At 37.0% G+C, this 25,230-nt stretch overlaps 2 protein-coding genes across 5 annotated transcripts in view; one reads left to right on the top strand and one right to left on the bottom strand.

The window, feature by feature from the left end:
• Nucleotides 1-57: 57 nt before the first annotated feature.
• nipa1 (NIPA magnesium transporter 1) lies at nucleotides 58-3,132 on the bottom strand. The gene is made up of 5 exons (XM_056253962.1): nucleotides 2,706-3,132; nucleotides 2,551-2,598; nucleotides 2,370-2,460; nucleotides 2,007-2,167; nucleotides 58-959 (listed from the first exon to the last, which is right to left on the bottom strand). Exons 1-5 carry the CDS (start codon nucleotides 2,818-2,820, stop codon nucleotides 454-456), a joined length of 921 nt encoding a protein of 306 aa, XP_056109937.1. The 5' UTR covers nucleotides 2,821-3,132; the 3' UTR covers nucleotides 58-453.
• A 1,314-nt stretch (nucleotides 3,133-4,446) lies between these two features.
• Nucleotides 4,447-25,230, top strand: part of herc2 (HECT and RLD domain containing E3 ubiquitin protein ligase 2) — a 74,284-nt gene continuing 53,500 nt past the window's right edge. For 2 of the 4 annotated variants that reach the window (XM_056253960.1, XM_056253958.1), the window contains exons 1-6: nucleotides 4,478-4,581; nucleotides 7,375-7,485; nucleotides 10,085-10,178; nucleotides 10,275-10,406; nucleotides 20,319-20,541; nucleotides 20,644-20,744. In XM_056253960.1, coding sequence (XP_056109935.1) covers nucleotides 7,411-7,485; nucleotides 10,085-10,178; nucleotides 10,275-10,406; nucleotides 20,319-20,541; nucleotides 20,644-20,744 — 625 coding nt within the window. In that variant the 5' untranslated portion in view covers nucleotides 4,478-4,581; nucleotides 7,375-7,410. Of the gene's footprint in view, nucleotides 4,582-7,374; nucleotides 7,486-7,707; nucleotides 7,727-10,084; nucleotides 10,179-10,274; nucleotides 10,407-20,318; nucleotides 20,542-20,643; nucleotides 20,745-25,230 lie in introns of those variants that run through there. The other 2 variants (XM_056253959.1, XM_056253961.1) reach the window with 2 other exon arrangements.

The following is a 25,230-nucleotide window of genomic DNA, read 5'->3' as shown; positions in this document are numbered from 1 at the left end:
ACAAAAAAATTGCTTATAAATCTCCCATCATAACCAAAATTGGATTCAATATTTTTTTGTGAATTTGCTTTCTATCAATTAAGAAGGTTTCTGGTTAAACATTAAAGCGTATTAGTGTGATAAATTGATATAAATAATTGTACATTTTATTCAATATTATTAATATACATTTTCGGGGAAAAGAAAATCCTCTCCAGGTCAAAATGACCCAGGCACAACATAAGAGTCAATCAATAACTTATTAACTGAGATAAAATTGGTGCATAATAATCAGGATAAATTCCATTTTAAAATACAGTTTTTTATTTAACATGATGAAGTCTATAAAATGTTATGGGATGTCTCCCTTATTTGGATTTGGAGTGGTTAATTACTATTAACACACAATATCCAATCTTTGTTTGTTAAACCAACCCTGTCAGTTATTGATTAAAAAAATGATGTACTCATGAGTTAGTCCTCTTTATCTTTGGTTTGGCTCCAAGCAAGTGTAGTTTCTTGAGAGATGCGTAATAAGGCAACACCCACAGATACTGTGATAAAACCACACAGAATACCCAAAAAGTCCACAATGCCGAGTGCTGTCCATTCCCTGAAAAGAATAGCGGAGGCTATGATGACACAGGAGGTGAAAGTCACATAGTAAATGGCCTCAAACATGTTAGAGCTAAAGCTCTCCAAGGCTTTGTTGATAAAGGTGAACTGGATCAGAATACTGACTATGAGAATTCCCAGCAACCCCAGGAAGAGGTAAAGTGCTCTGCTATCACCTGTAGGTGTTCCACTGAAGGCCTCCTGAGCAGCCAGTCCCAGGCCTTTGCTGCTGGGCACAGTGAAACTCCCAAGGAGAGAACAGATGCCCACATACACCATAATGTTGGATTTTCCATGAACTGGAGACAGCCAACCGATCAGAATGATCAGTGATAAGACCACCAGTGAGATGTACACCAGGAACACTGAATCATGAGTGGAAAGATCAGAAACATGGTATGGTTCATTGTATGAGAGTGAGTTAAAGGGATAGTGAAAATTCTGTCATCATTTACTCACCGTCAAGTTGTCCTAAATCTGTATGAGTTTCTTTAAAGAAGATATTTTGAAGAATATGGGTAACCTAACACTTGCTGGTCCCCATTGACTTCCATAGTAGGAAACAAAATACTATTGTTAATGGGGACCAGAAACCAAAATTCTTCAAAATATTTTCTTTTGTGTTCAACTGAACAAAGAAACTCATACAGGTTTAAAACAACATTAGGGTGAGTGAATGTAAATGATGACAGAATTTTCATTTTTGTGTGAACTATCCCTTTTAAGTTTATTCATTCACACATCAATTAATATAAAGATGATGAAGCAGGATTCATTCCAGAGAAAACAAAACAAAAGGACCTTTAAATGTCATATTTTGTATCTATGTATTGCTATGCAAAAACAGACCAGAAAAAAAGAGCTGCAGATGCTCTTATCCAAAGCAACCTACTAGACACTATTTGCAGGAATAGCCCACTTGAAAAAATCTGCCGTTAAGTGATTTTCACAAAAGTACAATAAGATGATTTCCATAACGTTACAATTCATGTCAGGTTTCTTTTGTATCAGGTTTGTGTTAACCCTTCTTATTCTTAAAGGGATAATCCACCCAATAATGACAATTCTGTCATCATTTACATACCCTCATGTTGTTCCAAACCTGTATTCCTTTCTTTCTTCTGCAGAACAAAATATTTTGAATAATGCTGGTAAGAAAACATTTTCCCATTGACATTGTATTTTATGTCCACACTATGTATGTCAATAAGGACTGAAACAGTATGGTTATCAACGGTCTTCATAATATCTTTTTTAGTTCCACAGAGCAAAGAAAGTCATACAGGTTTGGAATGACATGAAGGTGAGTAAATGATGACAGAATTTTAATTTTTGGGTGAACTATCCCTTTAACCACCAGACTACCATTGAGAATAGATGAATTATGGCTCCACCAGACATGTTTATCATACCTGGGCCCATCAGTCTTTCCTCTAGTTCTGCTCTTGATGTAACATTTTCAGACTTAGGTGAGTGAATGATGAGCACAACTGAACCACAACAGCACAAAGCGCAGCCGAGTTTCCCTATGAGATTGAGATGTTCCTGAAGCAGCCAGGATGCCAGAACGGCCCTGATTAATGATGAAAAGACAAAATCACATTAATCACTCCAGGTCACAGTATAGGTGCTCATATGCTGATTAAAATGTGAAATAAATGTCAACTGTTGTTGTTGCTGCTGTAATATTTATTTTGAGATTGCTCAGACCACTGCATTGAATACATTTCAATTAATGAAGATTATCTTAATATAAATAAAATAAAGAAATTCACCCAAACAGGACTCCCAGGGCTCCAAGGGGAGTGACCACAACTGCCGGGGCAACATTGTATGCCAGAAAATTTCCTATTTGTCCCACAATCACTTAAAAAAAGAAAGAAAAAAAGCATAAACACACAGTACCTTTATTAACATTAATTACATTTTATTTGCAGATATAGAGGTATTACTCACTTGCAAGTGTACCACACCACCAGACACAGTCAGCCAGGTAAGTTCCACCTGTAGTGACATAAATCATCCTTTAAATATTAGCCTACATCTGGACAGGAAGTGTAACTTTTCTTTGGGACAAAATAGGGAAATGGCGGTCTTCTGATGTGAAATACCTGATTTGCGGGCTCGCAGTATCCCCTTTTTCTGGAGTACAAACGTGGATCCATTAATAAAACTGGACACAACAGCAATCGCAACACCAACTACTGGGAATGAAGTGTCGTCCATAAATGTATGCGGGTTTATGAACGGTCAGTGTAAGTCCTTAGATCACTTTTTGACTGGTGTTGATAAAGCCCTTATAGGGTTGTGGTGGACTGTGGTTGTAGTATGGGTCTAGAAATGCACAAAAACATATGAATCGGCGTGCATTACATCCCGGAAGTGCATTCTCAGGAGTTCCTTGCCAAACTAACGACCTCTACTGGTTAAAGGAGAGGACCAAACTAATATCTAATAAAGAGTAATTAAACAGATAAAGTTTACGCATTTAAAGCAAATAAAACAGAATTATATTTAAAAGGCCCATTCTGTGTCCCTGTGTTTCACGATACATGTAGTACAAATATGAGGTGGCGGCGCAGAGCTTCAAGCTGTTAACAGCAGGTGGCGTTGTGATATAAAAAGTAAGTTTACATGTGAAAGTTTCAGCCACCTTTCACTTTCATTGAATGGGGGGAAAAAATATGTAATACAAGTGAGTAGTCAATTTGGCTGTCAGTCTCATGAGGGTGAGTAAATGTTGACAGAATTTTCTTAAAAATGACATTGGAACATTTATTTTATTCACACAAATTTTCAAGTTTTAAAATGTATACATTTTAAGTTTATAACAGGGGTGCCAAATCCTGTTCCAGGAGATCTACCTTCCAGCTAAGTTCAGCACCCCTGATCAAACACAACTGAACCAGCTAATTAAGATCTCCAGGAGCACTTGGTAATTACAGACAGGTGTGTTGGATCAGGGTTGAATCTGAACTCTACAAGTAGATCTCCAGGAACAGGATTGGGCCCCTGGTTTATAGAGTGTATTGTTTATTTCTCTAAATTGTTGTATTGAATTTAATAATGTTGTGTTTTTGGACAATTATTGTATACATAGAAATCGATCATCTTCAAATTCCTAAAACCTATGCATAAAAAAAAAAAAAAAAAAGATTATTAAAAAAAAGAAGAATTGTAATATTTTTCTGTCTTCTATGTTTTTTATCTTTATTTTTTACTTATTTGAGACATGGTTACTAGTATTTCATTTAAGCAATGATATGAATTTTAATTACAAATATTTATTTAATTCAGAACAAGGGCATTTTAAATATAGTGGATTTCATTAGTCCTACATTTTTACTTTACTTACACTGTAATAATGCTAAATTAATTAACAATTAAATAAATGAAAAATACATTTAATTAAATAAAGAAAAATTGGTGCTGTGGTGTGGCATCTAAAACTCCCAATTCTTTTAAAATTCCGCATAAAACTGCGCATGCAATTTTATGACCTTATTAATTTTGAAACTATGCTGAATATTTGTACTTTATGAATTAATTTGTCACACCTCACGATAACCTAGTGGAATAAAAAATGATTGAAATCGTGAAAAACGTAAAGAAATCGTGACAGGTCAAAATATACACTATCCCTTATACATACATTAATATACATTTTTGCTTAAAATATAGGCAAGTCCAAGAAAAATGCTTATTTGTGTATTATAGTTTATGCGGTGAAACCATAGACTGTAAACGAAATATACGTCATTTTATAAATGCTCAATTTTTATGAACGCCGTGCTCCATGTGTCCCTATCCCAGTCTGTGATAGGCCCTTGCGTCGTCCCGCCCTCCGATTGTTGTACGTCATCTGATTCTTCTGCATTTGTTTGGCTGCCAATACTGTCAATCAACACACGACATGGCCGACATTAAAGTGCAGTGAAGCTGGTGGTAGGACCGAAGCAGCAAGGATTCAATAAGACAACCAAACAGGTAAAAAATGCGTTGATTCCGTTATGACTTTTAGGATAGGAAAAGGAGGCTGGGTTGCGGTATTAATAGGTTGTAGTGTGTTGAAGAATAGCAGGCCAGGGCGCTGTTTTTGGGAACGTCCTGTAATGTAGCTGCTAGCGGCTGACAGCCTGAGTTCCATTAACAACACACCGTTCACAGATAGCAACCTGCAGCATTACATACAGCAATCATCTGTTGATTAAAACAACAACAACAACACTATTTTACTCACATGTAGATACTGACATGAGAGATTAGATACGGATGTGACCAAGCCGACACCCAGTTTATTGTAATAAATTATTTTAGTGATGCTCTCCTGTTCGATCAGGTCTGTATGCTTTAACACAGTTCCACAATCATATTTTAATATTTTTTAATTATGTTTTTTTTTTTCATATTTTACTGCTTATGTTAAATATTTCTCTTTGTTCGTTTTCATGCATTGCAAGGGTAGGTGGAAGACTGTGTTTAACATTTCAAGGTTGATTAGGCTTGAAGTTAAAGGAACAGTTCACACAAAAATTAAACGTTTGTCAGTATTGGCTTATCCTTATATCATTTCAAAGCCATTTTGAAGAATGTGTTGTGCAATAACAATTAAGGGTGACAAAATATGTAAAATCACATAAGGGATTCAAAATCATTAAAAAATGTCCATTATACTTGTGTGCTTGCATTCCAAGAATTGCTTGATCCTTTTTGCAGAATCAATCTGGGTGATTCTTGAGTTCCAAAAACTCAATGATTTGATCTCAATATTTAAAGAAATAGTTCACCTAAAAATTAAAATTATCTCATAATTTACTCAATCCATCCTGAGTTTCATCTTTCACCCGAACACAATCCGAGTTAGGCTATATTAAATATCCTAGCTCTTCCCAGCTTTGTAATGGCATTGAATTATGTCAGAGTTTTTGAAACTCCAAAAAGTGCTTTCATCCATCATAAAAGTAATCTATAGGTTAAGTCGGTTAATAAATGCCTTCTGAAGCAAAGCAATGTTTTTTTTTTGTAAGAAAAATATCCATATTTAAAACTTTATAAACCATAATCACTGGCTTCCGGCAATGGCTGTGTTCACGAGAGAGTCTCGGCGGTAGGTTGACCTGACGTAATTTCGGTGTTTCTCACAAAGATATCATGCAAGAAGACTTGAAATATAGTGCTTGAGTAGTGTGGACTATTTTGATTTTGAGATATAATATACACAGCACTGAAACTGCCCTTCTCAAAGTGACAAATGATCTGTTGCGGTCTGTAGACTCTGGGAATTGTGCGGTTTCAGTGTTTCTTGACCTTAGCACGGCTTTTGACACTGTGTGGATCATGGGGTCCTTCTTTACCGTTTAAAGGAGTGGGGTGGGATTAGGGGCTTGCTTTTAAGTGGTTCTCCACCTATTTCGATGGAAGATCTTTTGCAGTGGAGCTTGGAAGCTCTATTTCGTCTTCTCAGCCCATTTCCTCAGGGGTTCCTCAAGGTTCATGCTTTTTGTACTTGACCCCCTAGCCACTAATGTCAACACCCAAGCGAGGAACCTTGGTGTAATTTTTGATTCTGAGCTGAAATTTGACAAACACGTTAATGCTGTGGTTAAACGTAGTTTCCATCAATTGCGGAGCATCGCCAAATTGAAGAGAATTCTGTCTTTTAAGGACATGAAAACTGCCATTCATGCTTTTATTTTGTCCAGATTGGATTATTGCAACTCGTCATATTTGGGATTGTCTAGAAAGTTGCTATCAAGGTTGCAGCTGGTGCAAAATGCAGCAGCCAGACTGTTGACAGGCACAGGGAAATGGTCTAGAATTTCTCCGGTGCTGGCCTCTTTGCACTGGCTTCCTGTTGATTTTAGAGTCCAATATGAAGTTTTCACCATGGTTTTTAAAGCTTTGCATGGTCTTGCTCCGGAGTATATAGCATGATGTCTGTTACAGCATCATTATTCCGCTCGACCCCTAAGATCATCCCAGAGTTTGCTCTTACATGTTCCCAAATCACGGTTGAAAACCAAAGGAGATCGTGCATTTTCTGTGACAGCCCCGTGTCTTTAGAATAGTCTTCCACTGCATATCAGATCCTGTGACTCGTTAGAATGTTTTAAATCTATGCTGAAAACACACATCTACACTGTGGCATACAATTGCCCCTAGGTTTTGGGACACTGATCAGTGTTGTATATTGAGCCATTGTTTTGTGTTGAGTAATGTTTGAGTGTTTATTGAGTATTTTGTTTTAGACATGTACAGCACTTTGGCCAACTTGTGTTGTTTTTAAATGTGCTAAACAAATAAATGTTGATTGATTTGATTGATTTTTTTTCATGAAAAAGACTGACATCCTTTAAAAAATTCTCGAAAAAAATACCAAATTTTCAATGTTGGTTGGATGACCTATCCCTTTAAAATTACTTGATGTTATTTCTAGGCCTATTTTAATGGTTTTGTAATGCATTATATGTTTTTTAGGAATAGGATGAATGTTCAACACCAAGTATTATGCTGAATGAATAGCCTATAGTTTTGATTTTGACTATGAAGACGCTTCCCAATTATCTGAAACTGCCAGATTGCATCATCACCTACACACTGTACTGCACTGACTCAACTACTGTGCCTTTGGGAAAATCTATATGCAATTAATCAATATTAACTGGGGTGGGGTAGTCATTTTACTGAGATCTAGATACCATGACGTGTTTTGTTTTGCTTGTCAAAGCTTCACGCCACAGTGTTAACTTGTTGTTTAATCCGTGAATGTGTCTCTTTAAGGAAGGCTGCGTCTGCAGCCTGGAGAGCTGTGAGGGAATGATGCCGTCTCCATCTTTTTCCCTTGATGCCCAGCTGCGCTTCCATGACAAATGGCTAAAGATAGACTTGCAGGTAAATTTTGTCATGAATGAATTTTGTCATCGGTCCAAATATTGTCGCCCAGGATGCCCAAGCCTTGATGCTAAATATAGTGTTGATGTTTTTTTAGGGGGGCAGGGATGTATTGAAGTCCTTATCCGAAAGCTACTTGGTTGCACTGTTGGTCAACATTTAGCAATGTGGGTAGTACTAAGTCTCAGCAGAAAGAGGAATTGATTGTTGACATTGAAAATCTTTTGTATCTTGTCTCTGGGTGAGTACTGATGCTGAATGGCAGTAGATACATATTTTTGGTGCATATTAAAAGTATCGCTTGAGGTCTTAAACTTAAAAAGCTTGTATTGTGTGTTTCCGAAAATGGTTCCCTTAGCAATGGGGTAACAGCATTTCAGTCAATGTGCCTTGCTGTCAGAGCTCTCAAAGCAAACAGAATTCTCTTTATGCTTATTTTCCTGACTTCCTGTTGGTGTTTACAGTGAGACTTCTCATGCTGCCTGATTTTATGAATATTGTGAACTTGCCAGAAGCTGTTTTGGTAGCTTTTTGTTTGTGAGAAATATATATAAAAATAATAATAATTTGTTTTGGGAGACTATTGCTTGAAACGAGACAGGCTAGCTTGTCAGTTTTGTTTTGAAAATTTACTTTTGTACTTTTGTTGTTTAGTTAGGCTATGTGTTTCAGTGACTTCAGTGTTATAGGTTGAATAATTCTGTTGTTCTTCCTAAATTGGGATGTGAGATGTTAATAATAGGGCTGCATTAAAATCTAATTGTGATTCTTCTAATAAAAAAACGCAGCCTTTGTTGTTTGATATTCGCACTAAGCCATATCACGATTTTGGTTTTACTTTAATTGTGTAGCCCTATTTATTAACCATCTTGTTGCCATGTCATCACGGTCCATGTTAACTGTGGTCCGTGTTACGTTCATATTTCATGCGAACCGCACCAAAGACATGTAAACGAACCAGAAACAGGACATGAAGTCACAAGATGTGACCCTAAAAAGGACCGAATGCTCAAGCATACCTGTGTTGTTTTCTCGTCATTGTCTCGATGTTGCCCATCACAGTTCGGGACAGGCATCAGAGCCGGGTCTCCTCGCAGCAGATCTTAGTTTGTGTGTGTGACGGAGGGAATCCTGCCACTGTTTTGACTCCTTTACACATTTTATAAGTTCTTCACGAGTTGTCAGCTCCAGCATAATATACCATCATATGTACGCATATACAGCATTGAATTTAAAATGGTACTGAATGATTAGCATATTCATATACTCTAATATTCATATTCTGATATTACATGGTACTTTAAAGAGTAAATTTGGTACTACCGCAGTACATGTCCTAAAGCCAAGGTAGTACTGCTTTTTGTTAGTGGTGGTTGTTGATATGACCAGCATTTATGTTAAATTTCATTTTATCTTTTTACACGTATAAATGGTATTTAACTGTTTTAAAATAGGTTTGTGTTAAGTGTGGTAGTAGATTATACAGCAATTTTATTTCTCTCCACAATGTCCAATTCTGTGATGAATATGGTTTTCGATTATGTCTATTTTACATTTTTCAGTTATCTCACCAAACAGTTTGGCTTATGAAAATGTGACATTTTCTAAATTAAGATGCGTGTAAAGTAAATGTGCTATACCGCTACATGATTATTGACATTTTGTTGCAGAGATATTGCCTCATGTTTTGAACGGAAAATACATCTGCTGTGAATAATTGTTCAACACGGATTCAGTTTCAAAACGCTGGATGAATTTAGTACTAATTCTTGGTAGTAGTGCAGTGATGACTTATGAAATCAACACCCCAAAATGGTGTTTATGTGTATCTGTATGTTTGGGTCTCTGTGACATTTGTCTGGAGTATTGCTCAAGGTGCTGTAGCTGTTATTAGCATCGGCTCGATGGTTGTGAAAGTCTCTCTGATTTTTACAGTTGGAAGTCTGGTGTTTTGATACATTTGTTTTTTTCTCACATATGAAACTTTGAGTCTGGGCTCTGAGTTTCAGTAATTATTGCTCAAGGACTCAGTGAGCATTTGGTAGCATTATAAGGTGACTGCTGGCTGAAATGGAAATGCTGTAGATGCTAATGTTTACCAAAGGATCTCTGCCATTTATATAATGTTACAAAATATTTCTATTTCAAGTAAATGCTGTTCATTTGAAATTTCTAATTGATCAAAGAATTTTGAGTTTTTTTTATCACGATTTCCACAAAAATATGAATAATAAGAAGAAATCTTTCTTGAGAACCAAATCAGTATATTAAATTGATTTCTGAAGGACCATGTGAGTGATGCCTGATTGATAAATTACATTTTAAATATATATTACATTTAAATGCAGCTATTTTAAATAGTGATATTTTCACAATATCACTGTTTTTACTGTATTTTTAATCAAATAAATGCAGCCTTGCTGACCGTTCAAAGTCACTTTGAACGGTGTAAGAAACTTTTGAATGTCTGTGTGTGTAGTTTTACTTTTAACAACATATTTAAATGTCATATTTTTAGTTTAATGTTAAGTCTTCTTTCCTTAAAGTATAATACATTAATATCTCCTATATATAATAGCCTATCTCCTCTGTGTTATAGCGAGCCTTCTCTCCAGAAGGACTGAGCGAGATGTGGAACGAGATGGTGAAGGATGAAGAAATTGTCTTTGACAGAGAAGAGTCTGCCCATCCAGGTAAAAGCCTCATTACCCTTAAATCCTATTGGATTACTATATATTTTCGAAGTTGGCTTCTTTCATGATGTTTTCTAAAACTTCTGAATTTCTCAGAGGACTGTGCCGATTGCACACAAAAGAAAGATGATACAAACGATAAGGAAAAGAAGGAAGAGGAGGAGGCAGTGGCGGCTTCATCTTTCCATCACTCCATCATTGAGATGTGGGACTGGGGGAGGCAGCCAGGTGGGTGGTGATACTTATTGAGATACTCTGGGTTCAAATAGAGAGTGCTGAACTCAACATGCTGATTACTGCATCCTCTGACTGCCATCTTGCAAGGTCATCATCCCACTCATACGACATTGGCTCAATCTGCACAGGATTTCCTAAAAAAAAAAAGATAAAAAAAAAAAAAAACATGTCAAAAATACTTTCTGAAACACATTTCAAGATCTTGCACTTTGTTTCATTCAGAAATTAATTCAAAATTCTGTCATTAATTACTCACCCTCATGTTTTATTTTGAAAATTAATATTTACTGTTTAAAATAACCGCATTGCTGTTTGAGCTGCGTGCTAAAGTTGAAGAGCTGAAAGAACACCGGGAAACTGAAGTGCTTTGTTAGCAGGTTAATTAACTCAACCAAACGCATCATAATCAGATATTTATACAGCATAAACATAATATTAGCTAGTCAGGGCTCCAAGCTAACATTTGAGAGCAGTGGCACCAGGACAATTTATCATAAAGTTTATTTAATCATAAAATTGCTGTTGTTTTGTTAACAAGTGCAGTTAGTAATAAAATTACAGGTCTGTTTATTGGAAATTTAACTGTGAAGTAGTGATGTTACGTCTGACACAGACGCTCCGAAGCTTGCTTCAAACTCGAACGGTCCTTGCAATGAACCACTACTTCGGAGCTTGTATCATTACGTCACTAGTCACGTGAAAATGACGTCTGAAGCAAACACACTGGTTCACTCCTGTAGTGAACCACCTGACTGCTTTGACAGCCCAATCCAGTGTTGACAGGTTTGAAACCTGGCGGCTGTATTTCTTATAAAAGTGAAGCCAAACCATGGCAACACCGTGGGTTGTAGTAGTCGGTGTTTGGATTGGCGTTATTGTTGATGATTGGCGAGTGTTGTGATGGAGCCAGCGAGAAAGAGAAGTTGTTCCCAAGTTTGGGAACACTTTAAACTTATTTCCCCGAATAAGGTTAGTTCTTTGACATTTCTGCATACAAATATTTTTACATATGTAGTGAATGATATGGAGAAAGACAGAAACTTCAAAAACCCTCTGCTACATTATACAAGTACAACCAGTTACACAAGCACATCCTTTTCAACATACAAAAATATCAGGCCCACCAGTTAACAAGTTATAGAGTTCTGCTTCCCACAGCTAAACAAGATCAAGCTTTCACACATGATACTGCCCTGCTAAAAAGAAACTATAGAAACAATTACAGAAATTCTATTGGTTTTCATGGGAATTTTATTGGTTGTAATTGGAATTATAGTGGTCTCTCTCTCTACTGATATGTGTTGGGTTCTATTGGTGCGGGCATTAAATCCTAATGGAATATGTCCCAAACACACTACAAAAAAGAATTCTGTAGTGGTTTAAATGGTAAAAGCCAATGGTTCCTATTGGTATTTTAATAGAAACCATTAGAATTTCTGTGATGGTTTCCAACTTTTTTTAAGCTGGTCTGATCTTCTGTCCTTGTCTAAAGAAATAATTACACACACACACATCATGCTTAAAGCTGAAGTCGGCAAGTCTGGCAGATTGAGTGGACTTAGGCCAAATTTTGAATGTTTACAACTCTCATGGCCCTCCCCCACTATCAACGAATACCCTCCCACCGTGACCGAGTTCATGCTCGTCAGTGCGTGTGCACCAGATTTTCAGTGAACGCGCCTGTCTCATCAGCATCCATCAACACCATGGATTATTTGGAGGTATGCTGTCCTGGCTAATCTACAGATAGATTGCAATTGCTAACGTCATTTATACTCTAAATGAGCTTACTTGATTTCCCGCCATCACTCTTCGTTACTGTGCGAACTTCCGCGAACTTCAGGCGTGTGCATGTGATTGTAACGTGCGCGAGGGGTGGCGTGTGCCCGATCTGTGATTGACAGTCAGATCTCACACCCCCCTGCGCTCTTTGGACCCGATGATCCGGGAGCTGTGGATTTTTGCAAAATAAATAACACGCTCCAGGTGGAGTTAGAAGCTCGGGTTTTTTCTAAAACCATTTTATTTATGTTGTTCTGTCGGATTATAGTGTCGATTTCACTGAATATGATAAAAAAAATGTTGCTGACGGCAGCTTTAATGTTTTATTATCAAGGTGAACACATGAAATTCATCAGTATCTGTAAAATTCACCTACAAATGAGTTTCACAGCACTAACACTGTTTCAGCTTTGATCGCTGAACACGTAAACGCGTAATAAACGGGGTGTGATGATGGTGCGTTCTATTATAGCCAACGAACCGACTCGGACCTCGATATGATGTCACGTCCACACTTCAAGCTGTTGTAATGGTAGCACTGGCCGAGTACCAGGCGCTCCAAAATAAGTAGGCTTCACCTGCAATGTTCAGGTGTTCACTTTATTTAATTATGAAAATGTGTTCAGGTGTTCACTTTATTTAATGTTTTTCATGTTAATCTTCTGTTAGCAACGTTAGTAATTGCACTCACAACAACCGATTCCCATACCTACAGGGGACGCAGTAATACGAGTGATTATATTCGTCATTTAAAATACCAAAGCGGTTCAAAAACAATGAAAACAATTCACTTACAATTCACACAGGGCGCAGCCATCTTGAATTCCGAAACGGAATTCTTGCTCGGTGTCCTCACGGTTGTCCGACGTCCGAGAGGAGAAATCCGAGGAAAGGGGGCGTGTTGCTAGGCAACGTCTGTCTTCCGAGACGGATAAATAATAGAACGCACCATCAGTCTTGGCTGGTCCCTGGAGCGTACGATCACACCGGTGTGATTAGAACGGTCAGTGCATCACGTGATCAACTGCTAAATTTAAACGTGCTTTCGCGCGTTGGCTGGTGCTGAGCCAGAGACGGATGCACTCAGTGCTGTCATATATCACAACTATTGAGTGTTTTCAACCACATAATGTTTATTTTAGGTTTCAGACATTTAAATACACATAAGAACTAGCAAAACAATGATTTTGAGTTTGTAAAATACACACTGATGCCTATGGAAGCGGCAATAATAATCCTTTCCATTATAATAAGACGACACGTTTTACTCATATCAGATACACATTGTGTAAGTAGCTTTACATTTGACCCTATTCTTATCCCAGTTCACCGGTGGAGGAATTGACGTGTTGTAAATCCAACAGATCCGATTCTCTGAACTTAAAACAAACTAAAATGGCGCCGCCCATTGTGCATACAGCTCAACTAACGCGATCGTTATAAAGATGTTTAAACAACAAAACCCATCCACTTGCACATATTTGACAATCGGAATATCAGTGTTGCATGCTATAGCTAATACATTTGTGAATATTTTTAATAAAAAAGGAAAAATGACATAAAAGCAGATCATCATTCATTCAGCGCTGTGTCTAGGGCTGGGAATCAATTCCAAAAAGAATCGATTCCGAGGCGTTAGGAATTGAGAGTCGATTCCAAAGTTTGGAATAGATTCCATTAAGGGGAATCAACTCCTCCTTTAAGATTTTTTTTTTTAACACAAACCGCGGCCTGTAACCGATTTCATTTGTCAACACAATCACGTCACCTGTAAATAAATAAATTTCAGACTAAATAAATGGATCCAGTCGTGACACAGAGTATGAGTTAGGCCGGGTAGGATGATTCAGCATTGTGTAGGCAATCGGTGCAATGACTGACCCAATGAAATCTTTAGAATCGGTTGCTTGGTGGGGTTTGATCTTACTCGTTGTAATTTAGGAGAAGTAATAAATCTGATTTATGAAATCAATCGACAAAAATCAATCACACTCACGGGACGAAGAATGCCTCCAAGGTCAAGTCTGGGGCTACGTGAGATTCGACAAAAAAATGTAAATGCCAAATTTGCGATAAATTTAGCAAAACAACATCCCCAATTATGAAACATCTTAGGGCCGTTCACAAAAATAATATATGAAGCCATACTGTAGTATAATGTGAGATAGAAATTAATATTTAAGTAATTCAATTCAAGTTCACATAAACTTTTCCCTGTCAGTCATTCTTCAGCGTTCAAACAGCGTGTCGCGTTCGGTTACGACAGTCAACGATAAAACTCTCTCCAAGATGATTCAATGTTACTGTTATTATACTTGATCTGTAGATAAAGCTATATGGTTTCGCATAAAATGAAAAATAAAATGCCGCACTGTATTGGAGTCTTTCATAATCATATCATCATAGGCTACTTTTTGCGCAATGAAAGATTATTAATAGCCTTTTTTTGTTCTGTTCTGTCCTCTCTATCATATGTTGCTGCCTCATTAAACAGCTGTGCTATACATTTAAAAAATATCTTAACTATATATATATATATATAATTAATTTTTATCTTGTTTTTCATGAAAATCAGATTTAGTGCTACACATTGTTTTTTTATTTGTTCCCCACTAAATTGTTTTTTTTTTCACTAAATGTTCAGATTTTATACAATTATTATTTTTCTAGACTAAATTTTACTGAGGTATCCACAAATCTAGTATAATATAATTTTTGTCATAGGTTGATATATATATATATATTTTTGATTTGTTGTTTTTCTTTAGCTATAATGAAGTTGTCTGTATTAATTAGATTGTGTTTAACACACAAAAGAGTGATTATCAGTTCAACACTAGAGTTATAGAAATTCTACTTTTTGCTGGTAAAGTTGACGAGTCGTTGAACACAGCAGGAGAGAACGCTCCAGTGGAACATTATTAGCTAAGGCCATAATATTTTTGACCCATCGCTGAAGTTAAGTTTCTCTCCCCAGGTTTGCAAAAAATGCATCTCAAAATGCATCAGATTGATGCTTTAAAATATGGAATATTTAAAATTTTCTTAAACCGGAATCGGAATTGGAATCGATTCCAAAAAATCCGGAATCGAACAGCCCTAGCTGTGTCAAGTGACAAGCAATGACGCGTCACCATGGAAACATTAAAGTGACAAGTTCTAAATAACGGTCGCCTTGAAAAACTCACGCTGGGGGGTCAGTTAGATTATTTTAAATTTACGTGTGAAAGGGGTAACATATACGCCTACTTGCGTTTTATGGTTGTCAACTTTGTTGCATTACATTTACTTCATCAGGAGATGGTGCTGCAATTTCTATTTGAATGAAGCTTCGAGTAATGAACCATTTTCGACACAATTGTATCAGAAAGCAATAATGCTTCGAAACGCATCACCACAATTGTGCTTTTCAGAAACAATGACAGAATATTACAGAGCTTGTATTTTAAACCAAAGCACACACTGGAATGAATAATTCACTAAAATCGCAATGGGAGTCTCTATTCTCTCTGATGTAATCAGCCTGGCCGCCTTTACATTAGCACTGTTTTGGACTGATTGTTTGAATTAATTCCATTACTGGATCTCTGAAAACTTTCCCAGAGTTTATCGGCTTAAAATGGTCTGGTCACAAACAGAGAAGCAGAATTGGGTTAAAGGGTTAGAATGGAAATTTCCTCCTACCAAGGCTACAGGTTCTTGAAGATGCTCAGTGTGATAAACTCCCGACTTCTAAGATAATCTAACTGCGTGACATAAATTATGTTAATGACCCAGCTTCACATACTTATGTAATTTATTTGTTAAATTATTTTAACTCGTTAAGGATTTTGAAATTAATTGCACTCGTTAACGCTGACAGCACTAATCAGAACTTGTATCTGCACAAAATGAGGCGAATGCACAAGTGAACTTGAAATAATTACGTTCTAGTCAGAATGTGTTACTCCTGTTGTGGATGCGCTCTTCCTGTAACAACGTGCTGAAACACTGCAACTAAACCCAAATAATTCACAACGTTTTATTACAATAGTGTTCTGTATAATGTTGTATATATGACAGTCCCAATTAGTTATTAATGTGCATTGCTGTTTGAGCTCCGTGCGCTGAAGCTAAAGATGATCACTGGTAAACTGGAGCGCTTTACTACTGTTAAATAACCAAACGCATCCTTTGTGAGATTAATCAGATATTTATACAACATAAACATAATATTATATCTGCACAAAATGATGCAAATGCACAAGTGAACTTGAATCAAGTTACGTGCTAATCAGTACTCCTGTTGTGGAAGTGCTTTTCCATAACCTGCAGAAACACGGCAACTAAACCCAAAGAATTCGCAACATTTTATTACAATTCATTATAATGTTATGAACATGACAGTCTCAATCATAGTTATTAATGTCGTGCATTGCTGTTTGAGCTGGATGCGCTTAAGCTAAAGATGGTTACAAGTAAACTGGTACTTTTTACTACCCTGTTAATTAACTTAACCAAACATATTTATAGGATTTCTCACATAGGATGCATTTACACACACACACACACACACACACACACACACACACACACACACACACACACACACACACACACACACACACACACACACACACACACACACACACACACACACACACTAAACATAATAAATTGCATGAAAGGTTGCAAATGCACAAGTGAACTTGACTGTGCAAGTCATGAAGGTTTGCATGCGCTCTTCCCGTAACAGCACGCTAAAACACACGTTTTATTTTACAGTAGTGTTCTCATAATAATTTCATGTACTCTGTATGTTGCACTGCACGTGTTGCACTTAACTGTATTTTCCTTTGCAAAGTGATTCCAATCATATTTCAAGCAATTCAAAGCCATCATGGCGAACAGTGCGCATCTGAAGTGTCTCAGCTGGAGGAAATAATACATCTATTGTCTTTAATATATCGGCCTTATTTACTTATCGGGTCGATAACGATAACATTAAAATGCATTCCTAATTTATATGGATTATTTTTACGATCTCTTTATGAACTTTTTAAAGCTGCGTCAAAGTGGTAGTTGCGTAGACTATCAATGGAGGGAGAGAAATCTCTCAGATTTCATTACAAATATCTTCATTTGTGTTCCGAAGATTTATTTTTGGGTAAACAAAACCTATGTTAAAATGACAGACTTCTCTGTGGTGACATACAGGACATCTCCAATCATTTATTCTGCTTAAACCCCGCACCTGCAAGCCTCCATTTTTGAGTGCAACGCCCATATCTCAAAATACAATTGACAACCGACGCATAGAACCAAGTCCCCACCATACATTTTTTTGTTGATAATCCTTTACACTCGGATATACCGGTAGGTCAGTAGACAAAATGCGTTTCTTTGTGACTAAGTATTATTAACTTCGCCGTGTGACATCCTGCATCGAATCACCTGCAACGGCCCCAACTTTACACACTGTTCTCCCTCCTCAGTACATGACATCTAAGTGCAAACCCTTGAGCAGTTTCCATTGACCGTGTTTCCCCTCAGCACTGTAATGTAGGATAGCAGATGGATTTGCCACATCTAAATGTGGCCCAGTTATTCAGCCCTGTCACCACACAGGTGACCTACTCCCTCTCTGGCAGCGTGTGACCCTCCATGTGTCTCGGTTTGTGTGTGTGTTTTCTGGTTCCCCTTGGCGCGTGAGGTGTTTGGGGCTCGGGTGACTGTACATACTGTCTGTGAGGTTATTTTTACCCTATGTGTGGTTGTAGGCCCTGTGTGTTTACAGACTGGTCTAGGTGGAGCAGCTTTCTGGTGGTTGATGATAAGAACATTTTAATGGGGGCGTATGTGGCTTTCCATCAGCAGCATCACATGGTAGTAACCCCTCTGATTAATGACACATCCCACCCAAATGTCCTGCCACTCATAATAGTAAAACTAGCCTGATTGTGAAATATAGGTCTCTAACCTATAATAGGATTTCTTTAACATCCTATTGCAAAAATATTAGTCGGTGTTTATTCTGCGGTTTAAAAATATTTTATTACAACAACTAAATTTTGTTTCTGTATATTTCGTATCACAGAATAAACACTGAGCTATAACATTTAAGATATTTATGTTCTACTACTACATAGTACATACTACTGTACAAAAGTTTGGGGTATAAGATTTTATTTATTTATTTTTTTAAAGAAATTAATAGTTTTATTAATTCAAGAATGCATTAAAACAGTTTAGTGCAAAAAATGACAGTAAAGACTTTCTAAAAATGTTTTTATTTTCTTCCGTTTTAAACGTATTACTCATGTAAAATGAACTCTTTATCAGATGGCCATTTTTCTCTTATGCAGATTGATAAAGATATGGATTGTTGGAGATCTTTTTTTCTCCGTTTTCCTTTTGTAAAATAGCCCGCGTCTTTTGATCTGAATAATCTGGCCCTTGAAATAAAGCGGTTGAAGAGCCCTATCATTTCCTGTCATCTCTCCATTGTTCTAGTGATAAAAGTGGTGAGGAAAAAAGGACTTTTACTGATAATGGCACCAACTACTTCAATACTAAATCAAAATGTTGAATTGCGGGAAATGAACGGATGCTGGTGCTTTTTAGCTTCAGTGGGAACCCCTTTAAAGCGAAGCAAATTGTCAGTTATGTGGAAAGTAAAAGCATGTCCTATCTTTGTGTGACGTGCTCAAACCCTTTCTTTTCCTCGCTCCGACTCACGCTTCCATGCACTATAACGTCTTTTTGGTGCTGTATAGACTGCGCTGCTTCAGGGCCTGTGAGGGTTAGGCAGCTTGGCTTACATAAGGCTTAAGTGGATTTAAGATCGGCTATTTTAATTCACCCTGTCTGCATGTGTGAGGCTTTTATCCAGAGGCTGTGCAGAGATGAATGCATGCACATCAGTAACAACCGTCCACTGGAGCCAGGCAGACAGTTTCAGACAAGCATAATGAAGGCTTTAGATTGGAATGCACTTCAAGTGCTCATGTTGCATCAACCATTGTTATACGACATTGTTACTAGATCCAATTCTATACATGCTTGCATTTTTGTGCTTTTGTATATCACATAAGCAAAAGATATTTCTTAGTTAATTGGTACAACATTGAGATAAAAATAAGTGCTATCATGATATACAAAACTGCATTAAAATGCTAATGTCTTTTGGCGTTCATCACACAGAGACTATTTATAACCTTTGTGTAGTCAGGGATTTGAGTAGCAAAAGTTAAAAGCCCCTGTGAGCAGGTCTCTAAATACAGTTTTTAAAATATATAGTTTTGTAATGCTGTATTTTAAATAGTAGTCCAAAATATGTAAAGTATAATAGGGCTGTCAAACGATTTACATTTTTTAATCTAATTACATGATGTGCCGATTAATTAATCGTACATCAGTTTTGGCTGTCATTATTGTTTTAAATTAGAAAAGTATCAAATTGACATTAGGGAAAAAGTAGCTTCAGAAAGAAATATTTTATTTGATTAAACAGAATTTATTGCACACAAACTTTGTCTACAACGGCCATGTTTTTTTTTTTTTACAGAAGCTGCATCTGAATTGGTATTTAGATACATTTTACAGACCGTTTATTGCAGCTTAGAGGTGGCATGAATGCACTGCAATTAAAATTGCATAAATATTGCAATGAGATTAATGGGTTTAATTAATATGAAAATATGAAATTGTTTTATTTTTATGAAATTATACTCCAAGTAAGAAACTAAAACTGCCAATAGGTGCCGGTAAATGTCTTCATGGGTAAATCATTTATTCGTTCATTCACCCGATTTATTGAAAACCTGGATTCATTCAGTAATGAAACACCACTGTGTGTTGCTCGGAGACACACAACAGTTATACTGGCTGGCTTTATAGGTCATATTTTCGTTGGCAAAATTGAGCAAAAACAGACAATATTGTGTCTAAAATATAACACAATATTAACTTATTTATTGAACTGTTGTATAAAATCAATAAATCTTAACTACCGTATATATCATATGATAATAAATATGAGACAAAATCATATAGGGGCATTTTTGCCCCAATATCTTGAATCTTAGGGGCATGTTATGTAATACAATATTTGCTTATTTACTTATTCCATTATTTGTACAGAACCGGGAGAACTAAAGGACTGTCTGATGGCGCTGGTAGACGACCAACAGAAGCTGTCTTCGCAGACAGCTAAGAGTACACTCTCCTCCCTGCGCCTGAGCCAGAGACTGGTGATCCTGGAGCGCTACCTCATCTCACTCACCCACAGCATGATGGAGGAAAAGTACAAAGTGCGCTGGAAGAGTCCCCCCAGCCCTCCGCTCTCTGCCATCGATAATAAAAGGTTTGAGATAAAGAGCTTTGATTGAAGTTGGATTACCTTTTAAATTTCTCAGGTTAGAAGCAATGGAAATAATGGTCTGAAATGTTTTGTCTGTTTCCTTAGCACTCGGCCAGTCAGTAAAGGAGTGGAGGGTTTGGCCAGGGTGGGATCAAGAGCAGCGCTTTCCTTTGCCTTTGCCTTTCTCCGCCGAGCCTGGAGATCAGGTAAGCTATTTCCAGCATGGTTTGGCTGGCCATCAGGGTTACTTGCAGACAGTGCTGGGTTGTAACTGATTGCATGTAATCCAAAAATTAAGTACTTATAGATTGGATTATATTACGTTTTAAAATACTCATAATCAGAAGAATACACTTTCTTTTTTGATTGATTACATGTAATTCTGACAATGGCAGTAAATTATTCATAGTACATTTGTTCTCCCTAATAATTATTTTTTTATCTTTTAAATGTTCCTTTTCAAAAAACCCTACTGCTTATCTATACACGTGTTCAGAAGGTTTTCCGGATTTGCTCACACAGACCAGCCACTAGTCATGTGCCGATCACTGAAAAATGAGACCCACACAGCATTTGATCACTGGATTTACACACATAATTTAATTTGCTCAACAGTGCATATCTAATCAGCCTCTGAAAAGCACATTATTATTATTTGAAATATCACTCAGTGAGTCATTTAACCACATATTGCTGTTTTTAGAAGGCTTTTGCCTTTCAAATGCATTAAAATCCAGGAATTCATGTCACTTCATATTTACATGCAATGCAGGTTTTCCCCAACTTTTTTGCCAGCTGAACCTCTTTGAACTTATATTTACTTGAAATACCCCTAAGATTTTTAAAGGGCATTTTTAATTATGCCCCTTTTCACAATATGTAAAATAAGTCTCTGATGTCCTCAGAGTGTGTATATGAAGTTTTAGTTCAAAATACCCAACAGATCATTTTTTACAGCATGTTTAAATTGTCACTTTTTGGGGCTCAGAAAAACATGCTGTTTTATCCCTTTAAATGCAAATGAGCAGCTGCTGCCGGCCCAGAGGGCAGAGCCTCACGAGCTTGCGCTCTGTTAGGACAATCTATCTCACGGAATGATAATATCAAAACAGAAACTCTCAGTAGCGGTGTTCATTTCGACCCAGAGTCGGACAATAATGCCTACAGAGCCAGAGAATATATGCTGTATGGAGGTAGAACAGGTATAGTTTAGTTTAATTACGGTTATAACGTATTTGTCATCTGCTTTATATTATTTTATTACAAGCCTGCTGTAGCGGACCCCAAAAATATACTGATGAGTTCAATGAAGTTTATCATACATCGCACAAAAGATGAAGCGTTAGTTTCACCCCAGATAATCACCGTAAGCTGAATAAACACCATATAAGAAGCGCACATTAAAGTCTTATCCATTTTCTCTGCGTGCTCTCACTTTCATTACTGCTGTGATCAGTAACGTTAGGTCTATCGCTCCGGATACTGTAAGCTGGATCACGAACAGTTGGTACAGATCCATCCTTGAGTAACAACGAGAGTAAATGAAGACTGCTATGTTCATTCTTACATCCAACAACAAAACACCTCAATCGCTTAGAAGACATTTTTGTCTACCGCTGCTCCGGCGTCGAAACAATGGCGGACTGTGTTTAGCTCACTCAGGCCGGGTCTACGCTAAAACTGCAGTGTCAATCAACAGTCGTGGGCGGGGCTTGTGCAAAAGTACGTCACATTGCCCCGAATCTGAGAATGGCTTGTTTTGAGACAGTGCTTATGATTTATGGGGATTTAAAAAAAAAAGCACTGGGTGGATTTTTAATCATTATTGGGTGGCTGTGTACACACACTGCCAACACACATTTATGTTCAAAAGTGAATTTTGCATAATATGTGCCCTTTTAGTTAATAAGTTAGGTCAATAATAATAATAATAATCTTAAGTTTACGATTCTCTGATGTCGGTTAATGGTCACATGACATGCAGGTAAACAAAATATTTCATCTTTTTTTAGGTAGTGTTTTATTTTGATATTATTTATTTAATTTTTAATGTTTATGATTTAATTTATATCTTTTCATCAACTCACAATCACTCTGCAGTTCCACCATGAGCCCCAGTCTGGGAAACCCTGACGTAATGTAATATTTAATTCACTTCATGTTGTTGATGGAAAATATATTCCATTCTTTTTTTCACTTTGGATTTTTATATCAATATGGTACAAGATTATCCTTTTTAAATCAAAATGATAAACAAACTGGGTCAAAAGTTATCTAAAAGTAATTTAAAAGTAGTCAGATTATATTACTTTAAATGTGTAATGTAATGGATTATTAACTACATTTTTGGTCATACAAATTGTAGTCGTTACTGATTCCAAATTACAAGTAATCTATCTACCCAGCACTGCTTGCAGATTACCCAGCATCCATTTCCCGAAACAGGCTTTGATTATAACAACACAAAACTTTGACAAAATGTTTAAGGCATCTGTTTTTAAAATCCACTTAGAAAGAGTGGTTTAACGTAATCGGAGAATTTGCTGCTACTTTACTTCTTTCTCCTGTGTTATCTGAATCTCCCGTTGTTCTGTGGCTCTTATGAAGTTGTGTATATATACGGATCCCCTGTTCAGAAATCTTTCCATGCAATGTGAAGGTTGCAGTGGCTTTGACACTGTATTTTACTCCATGATCCCCTTGTAGGAGTCCGGTGTCATACCGATCCGCATGAGAAATGACATGCACAGACAGAATATTGTGTCCAAAAACCAGAATCCATTTCTTCAAAACCAGGTTTTTGGAAATATTGACAAGCGTTACTGAGCATGAAGCATATGAAGGCATCCCATGATATTATTGACTAATGTATCAATCTAGTGTAACACATTAGTGACTTGTAAATTTTTTATGTGGCCTACATTTACAACAGTTGTTGGGCCAAATTATTGCTCAACTTGTAGATTTTATGAGCTTAATGTGAAACACATGAAATTGTTTTTCTGTTGGGCCGGGTATTAATCTCCACTTCAGATAGGTAGTGGTGCTACAAAAGGTCAACTTTGCAGCTTAACCCAGACTTGAGGGCAAACATGAGCAGACATTTATTTTCTGCTTGTAGCTGAAACCCCGAATCTGGGCAGACGTTTACAGACCGGTAGGAGATATAGTTTTGATCCTTTTAGAGCAGTGCTGCACCATGTCCACAGGGAATGGGTGGATACAGCCTCTCTGGCCCGGGAAATAAAGCCGCCCTGAAACCTGAGCCATATGCACATTCCATTGAACAAATGAGAACTGCTATAGTTGTGAGAATATGAGAGAAAAAATAAGGATGGGAAAGGGAGGAGGCAGATGTATGAGAGAAAGGGCAAATGTTTATCCTGTGTTAAAGTTTACAGTGTTTCAGGTTTTCCAGTCTTTGGTGAAAGAGAGACATCATAAGAGAACATTTTCAGATTGTACATAGAGTTGGATGGGATCATGGTTTATAGAAGGCCTGCTTTACTATTAACTCTCCACTAGGCTTGCCGCGATAGACGGTGTTGACGGTGTTACCGGTTTTAAGCCCCATAAGCCCCATCTTTTTTAAAGTATTCGTTTTTGCTAAAATATTTATTTGAATTAATTAAAAATAATAATTATCAATTATTTAGTTCAGAAGAGAGCATACATTATAATAAAAAACTGAACTGCGCAGTGCGTGCCAAGAGCCAGTCACGTCACAGATCAGCAAGCATCAGGATTCCATTTAGCACGTGTGGAGATGAGAACGAGTCAAATTACAGAAAAGCAAGATAAATGTGTAATTTATTTAGGCCTGTTTTATTTTCTTATTCGTTAATAAACGTTTTATGGTTCTTATTTGTTTGGGCCCACAGTTTGACGATTTTCAGCCTATGCATGGGGTTATTTTTATTCGTTCGTTATGCTAATAAAAGTTCTGTCTATAAATAAAAGTTTTATTATCAGCGAGCCGAGTTTTTTTTTTTTGTCCATTCAAGCAATTGACGCTGAATTGCCAATTGACGCTTATTTCGAAAGTGAAAGTATAACGCGCACGCATTTAAAAGCTATTTAACCCCGTTTTATTATCAGCGAGCCGAGTTGTTGTTTTTTTGTCCATTCAAGCAATTGACGCTGAATTGCCAATTGACGCTTATTTCGAAAGTGAAAGTATAACGCGAACGCATTTAAAAGCTATTTAACCCCGTTTTATTATCAGCGAGCCGAGTTGTTGTTTTTTTGTCCATTCAAGCAATTGACGCTGAATTGCCAATTGACGCTTATTTCGAAAGTGAAAGTATAACGCGCACGCATTTAAAAGCTATAGAGGGAATGCGTATGACGTCACCGTCAGCTGGAGTGATTGCGGTCACGCCCACTCGAGTGGCAAAAAGACTGAGCGGCAGCATTGGTTTTCAGCGTGAATGCCGTGAAAAACACAAAAAACACATTTCTAAAATGGGAAAGAGCTTTGCGATTGACTGTACAACTACATTTCACAAGAAATCTGAGGTATATTTTTACAGACTGCCAAAACCTACAGAACAGAGAAGCAAATGGATCGATGCAATTCATAGAATCAACTTGACTCCAGAGAAAAGTGGATTTGCAGTTATCATTGAGCACGTTTACATGCACACCAGTAAGATGATAACTCGCATATATCAGCTTATTGAAATAACCAGT

The sequence above is a fragment of the Rhinichthys klamathensis genome, unplaced genomic scaffold (assembly GCF_029890125.1).
Source record: "Rhinichthys klamathensis goyatoka isolate OS25496 unplaced genomic scaffold, OSU_Roscu_1.1 h1tg000109l_1, whole genome shotgun sequence".
Classification (NCBI taxonomy): Eukaryota; Metazoa; Chordata; class Actinopteri; order Cypriniformes; family Leuciscidae; genus Rhinichthys; species Rhinichthys klamathensis.
Note: the sequence above shows the minus strand (reverse complement) of the source record. Positions and strands in the feature narration are given on the sequence as shown.